The sequence below is a fragment of the Austrofundulus limnaeus genome, unplaced genomic scaffold (genome assembly GCF_001266775.1).
Source record: "Austrofundulus limnaeus strain Quisiro unplaced genomic scaffold, Austrofundulus_limnaeus-1.0 Scaffold60, whole genome shotgun sequence".
NCBI classification, from domain to species: domain Eukaryota; kingdom Metazoa; phylum Chordata; class Actinopteri; order Cyprinodontiformes; family Rivulidae; genus Austrofundulus; species Austrofundulus limnaeus.
This window is the reverse complement of record NW_013952462.1, coordinates 29,928-35,652: the sequence shown is the minus strand read 5'-3', so window position 1 is coordinate 35,652 and position 5,725 is coordinate 29,928. Positions and strand designations below refer to the sequence as shown.

The window sequence follows — 5,725 nt, the reverse complement described above, 5'->3', positions numbered from 1 at the left end:
ACACACACACACACACACACACACACACACACACACACACACACACACACACACACAAAGCAGACATCAACAGCCACCCACAGGGATTCACTGTGGAGGCTTTCGCTGATGACAGCATAAGCCTGAAAGAAACCCCTTGACACACTCATAAACAGAGATGCTAAGTGTTTACCCATATCAGGGATTTAGATGAGTTTTCTTTTTTTTTCTTTCTTTTTTTAGAAAATTATGTAAGTAAAAACAAAACAATGATTAAAGCTAAAAACAAACAATCTCTATTAACTGAAGTTTACACAGTAACGAAACTTAAACTCTCAGAGCTGAATGGAGATGCTGGATGAGGCAGAGGACGGTTTACTCACTGCTCCTTTTGAGCTTTTGTGTACGGGATTATGATCAGTCTGTGGACGACCATGTAGACCAGAAGAGGCCCCACAGTGGCGTAGAAGACCGCACTGGGCAGCAGCTGGTCTGTCAGGTGGACTGGAAACAGGTAGGTCTGACTAGCACGCGCCAACCTGCAACAAAACAATAATAAAACAACAACAACAAAAACACATTTAATAGTCGAGGGTGACGACGACACACAGAGTAGTGGGATTATATCTCGGGGGGTGGGATTATATCTCGGGAGTGGCCTGTACTTGATCTTGAGAGTGACTCCCTGCGGGACGCCGATACTGACGGTGGCTGACAGAACACTATGTCGGCTGATCTTCCTCTCCGCTCCGTACTCGACCACGGTGCCAAACCAGCCGGTCCTGTAAAGACAAGAACCCTGTTTATTAAAACAAAACACTGAAGAACTTCAAACTGAACAAGTTAATGTGTATATAAACTTGTTTCTATCTAAAATCTGTGCTTTATCTGTCGATCGGTGAGGAGACATGTCCAGTCAGATAAAACAGGTTGGAAAATCAAAGTTTAAAACCTCTTTAGCTCCAAGGGGTTTTGTTGAAGTTTGTGCTTGAAATAGCATATCCAAATGTAATGGAGTGTGTCTCAGCATTTACAAACTCTACTTAATCTAGTCATCAAAAGAAGCTAACACTTGGGACATTTCATCAGAAGTGTAAGTATCAAAGCAGCTGCTGTTYTTTCAGAGAAAGTGAGGATGGAACAGGAAAAATTGCATATTTTCCCCTCGCCTAAGCTTTTTTTATTTTTATTTTTTTTTGCCTTTTACAATAAATAACCCTTTAAAATATAATGAATAAACTTTTGCAAACCATAAATCCACATGTGGACATTATTTGTGCAAGGATTTATGCTGCTAAAATAAACTAGAGCAAACATACAGAAGTGAAGAAAGAATTCAGAGTGTTGTCATTCAGCACAGGATAGACTATGTTGGTTCCATTAATAAAAGTTAACAAATCTTAAGTTTGTTTTATTTGCAAAAATGTATAGTTTTTTCTTAAATGTCTGAAAACACTCATTTTTGAATGTTTGTTTGTTTTTTGGAAAAATTATACACATTTATTTTTCACCCTGTTCATATAAAACAATGAAAATATTTAACTGCAACTAGAGCACAATTACTCAAAATCAAAAAAATTTCCAAACACTTTACAAAACTAGTTAGGTATTTGCATTTTTAACAATTTGTTTACCTTCTGACTCAACTGTTTGTGATTTAAACTGGGTTTCAGATTTATTGTGCATGCCTAAATGACAAGAAGTTAAAATAAATTTAAAAAACAGGAAGTGCAGTTTTGCTCCTGGTACCGGAGTTCAACAGGTTAATCAAAAAAGTTGATGATTTAATACCAAACATTTCAAACATTAACATTACATGGTCTGAAGAGTCACAAACGGCTTCAGCAAACATCTGCCCTTCGTTTTATTTCTACAAGTAGTTTTGCCCATAAAAATAAAGCCATCTCGTTAAACCTCGATTTATGCAGGGTTTTGTTGGCGCACATTTAAAAGTTGCATGAGTGGCCGACACAGGAGCTGGAAAACTACAGAAGAGGGGCATGCACTTTTTACAACGCAGGCGCTCGTTGGAGATTCAAGCCTGCAGACACAACGTGGAAGCACCTACAGTATCAAATGAAGTGTCAATCATGAGCTCAGCGTACTTCAAAATAAAAAATTCATTTGTTTCAAAAAGGTTTACATACAAACTTGATATACATTAATAAAGACTTGGAGCAAGAATCAAAACCACTGCTTGTTTTTCTGAGATGTTTCTGTGATAACATACTGAAATAAAAAACAGGTTTTGTTTTTTGTATTTTTGGTGCATCACCAAAAGGATTTAGACATAATCTCCTCTGAGCACTGAGGCAATTTGTCTATTTAACTGAATAAAAAGCATAAAATGAATCAGAATAATTGAAGCTTTCAGTAGGTGTGTTGCATGTTTAATCACTTACACTCAGCATTAATTGTATATGAGATGGGTGGTGCAGAAAACAACAAACAGGCTGCTGAAGGAGCATTAAAACTTCAAGCAAGTGAACCAATCACAACTGTCTTCTGTGGAGTCAAGGTGCAGGAACATTGGCTCAGCAAAAATGTATTGAAGACGAGGTTATTATGTAGAAAGTGGGTGGAGCTTGCAAAAATATTATTTTTAATATAAGCATGTTTTTCAATTTCAATCTCCATCAAACACAGATGTCCTTTTTTATAAGGAAAAAAAGGGATTTTGAAAACAGCGTTATGCAGGAAGTAAGAGAGGGGAAAGAGGAGCAGCAGCCAAACGACCTCATATAATCAACAGTCTGCGCTCTCGAGTCAGACTAACAATGGGAGCCTTTTCATCTCGTGCTCTGGATGCTCTTCGGAGTTCCACTGAAATGGTCTCTGAGGTGGTTTTTGCTTTTCTGTAATTACACAAGAAGAAAACTAATGAGACCGCACTCTGTTGCAAAAAGCCAAGCCTGTCCTGATTGGTCAGCGCTCCGAGGCTGAGCACGCACCACTTCCACGCTGTGCATCTTCACCAGGCGTCGACCGTAAATCTTTTGTTTGCATTTATGATCACGTGGGAGGTGCACGAAAGCGAAGCATCGGTCGCTAAATGCACAGTTAGTAAAAAACAAAACAAAAACTGAGTGCCGTTTTAAAATAATCAATGAAACCAATCAACTCATTCGTCAATATCTGACCTTGTGCTAATGCACTGTATATAAATCACACAGAGTGCTTGACATGTCATGTAAAACACATGTTAATACATGAATTACCAGAACCAGTTAATTACGTAAAGTGTTGTATGGACAGAAACTGCTATGCTCAGCGATCCTGACTTGCAAACCGTTTGATTCAATAAACTCTTTGCTTTTTCAGACATACTTGAGAGAGCCTTTCACTTCGGTCTTGTCTTCGTCCTGGAACTTGTACTTGTAGCTCATCATCAGGTAGGAGTGAGGCACACCCAGCTACGAGACAGATGATTAGAACTGAACATGAAGTCAAAACAGAAATGKAGTGTCTTCGCCTGCACTTTCATTRACCTGCAGATCTAAACCGAAGTGGCTGGTCTTCGTGTCTCGGACCAGGCTGGTGGTCATGGTGCTGTTGAGCCCCCAGCGCCACTGAAGGTAACCCATGGTGTTCTGGTCCAGGCGCCGCGCCGTCATCAGGGAGCAGCTCTGCCTCAAGCCTCGAGGGGAGAACCGCAGGTTGCACTGGGCCGTGAGGAAACTGGAGAGAGGAATGACAGACGGATGCGGTCGTGGGACGGCTAACGCTGTCCAGAAGTTGCCACAGCACTTTAGTTATTTAACACTTTAAAAAGAAACTGGGCCTTACCACCGTGGAGTAATATTACAGAACCCTTTTAACCCAAGCAGAGGCCCCAAAACATCTCCTGCGTCGAACTCCACCTGCAGACACAAACACACGTGGAGGCTAACAATCCTCTCACCAACACACAACAAAGTGCTTCTATGACTGCATGAATGTTTGCGTGTACCTCCCCCCAGCCTTTGGGTGACAAAACTCGGCGTACGGTCATGTTAATGTTCCCCCATCCACTCCCATTGTGGGTAGAAAGTGAGCCAGACAACATCGCTGTGTCTGTATTTGTCAAAGGAGCCTAAAAAAAACAAATAAACACAGAAAGTATAACCTGGTCCAGGTTAGCATGAGGGTGGTCCACGTGTAGCGGGGTGGGTTTTGGTTGTACCTCTATAGACTGGGAAATGCGCATCTTGTTGATCTCTATGTGAGGAAAGCCTCCTCCTGGCATCTCCTCGAAGTCATCATCGTAGCGGTCGAACAGATCTGTCGCATCCACACCTACACTTATGGTGCCCTGGTTGATGGAGAGTGTTGGGTTTAAAAATGGTAGAGCAGCTACAGATTTACAGAGACGAAAGCGGAAACCACACAGAGGTTGAGACGGGAGACTGAGCGGACCTTGGGGTTTGTTCGTTGCTGCAGCCTCCTCTCGTCCCTTTCTCTCTGCAGCCTTTCGTACTCCTCTCGGATTTCTGCCGGCGTCCTCTTCCTCTCCACCACCTACACGGTGTCAGCGCGAACATAGAGCGCGGGGCTTTAAAAGGCAGCAAAACCACTCGTGTCTTGTGTGTGGAAAAATAATGGCAGGAAAYTAAACAAACCTCCCAGCCTTCCACCTCCAGCCCTTTCTTCCCAAACAGGTCGTAGATGGCTCTGGAGTGGGCATCGCTCAGCACTGAAAGTTCCACAGGTGAAATTACAGTTCAGTTTATGTGCATGTTTGTGTTTTTTGCACTGTAGTTCTGCAAACATCATTACCTAAAGGATGCATTTAATCTGCGTGTATTGATAAAAAAAAAAGAACAATTAACCATAATTAATATGCACGAGGCAATAAGCTTGTCTCGACTGTCTACTACCAGTCTGTACCTTCATAGGCCTGGTGAACCTGGTTGAAGAGTTGCTCTGCTTGTCTTTTCAACTCGGGGTCTCGATGCTTGTCTGGATGATAGAGCATACAAAGCCTGCGGTATGATGATTTCACCTCCTCCAATGTTGCCTGTGACAGGAGAAAATGTCACARGTCACTCCTCAGAAGGACAAGAAAAACATTCAAAAGATGAGAAACTAAAGAAGCTTTTTTTAATTAAAGGAAGCAATTAAAGTTCACAATTAAAACATCTGAGAAGATTAAAGATAATTTCCCTGCAAAATAAATGCTTATCATACTTTTTATATTAATGTTTGCACAGTTCACAAATATTTTGAGTCTCTGCAGAGGCTTTAAAGCGTTAAGATGCTGAGAGGCTATTTAGGCTTGCATTATAAATTGTGTAAATTATGTCTGTCAGCTGTCCTATTTCTAATGAAAACTGAGTTCTGAGATGATACTAATTACTGCTGTTATGGTTTTAATGATGCATTCCTCTCATTCACTGTTCCAAAATCAGAATTTTTTGCATGAATCTGTAGCATCAACTGTTCCTTAGCCTCCTCCTCCTCCGAGAAGGAGGTGCTGCCTGACTGAGGGGTCCGGTTCTACTGATGTACCGACTAAATACGGACCACTGGTTCACAGGCTTTCGCTGTAAATTTATAAAATAAAACATACCTCCTTCCTCACGTTGAGCAGCGAATAGTAGTCCTGAGTATTACACTCAATATCATCTTCTGTAGTCGCCGCCATGTTTGCCTTACAGCACACTGACACCGCCCACCTACTCTGTGTTCTGGAAGCTCATTGGTCAGCCACGTTGAGCTGTGGTTGCTCTTTCGCCCCCTACTGGTTGTGTTTGGATCAGCTCCAAAA

General features: G+C 41.6%; 1 protein-coding gene across 1 annotated transcript in view; it reads right to left on the bottom strand.

Annotated features, from left to right (window-relative positions):
- The window catches only part of LOC106518352 (dnaJ homolog subfamily C member 11), a gene marked incomplete in the record, with an annotated part of 13,223 nt that extends 7,571 nt beyond the window's left edge, over positions 1-5,652 (bottom strand). Inside the window, 11 exon segments of the mRNA XM_014009613.1 lie at positions 363-518; positions 645-761; positions 3,307-3,392; positions 3,468-3,657; positions 3,766-3,839; positions 3,929-4,051; positions 4,142-4,270; positions 4,375-4,476; positions 4,578-4,651; positions 4,846-4,975; positions 5,528-5,652. Of these exon segments, the coding sequence (XP_013865067.1) occupies positions 363-518; positions 645-761; positions 3,307-3,392; positions 3,468-3,657; positions 3,766-3,839; positions 3,929-4,051; positions 4,142-4,270; positions 4,375-4,476; positions 4,578-4,651; positions 4,846-4,975; positions 5,528-5,602 (1,256 nt within the window).
- Between the last annotated feature and the right edge of the window lie 73 nt (positions 5,653-5,725).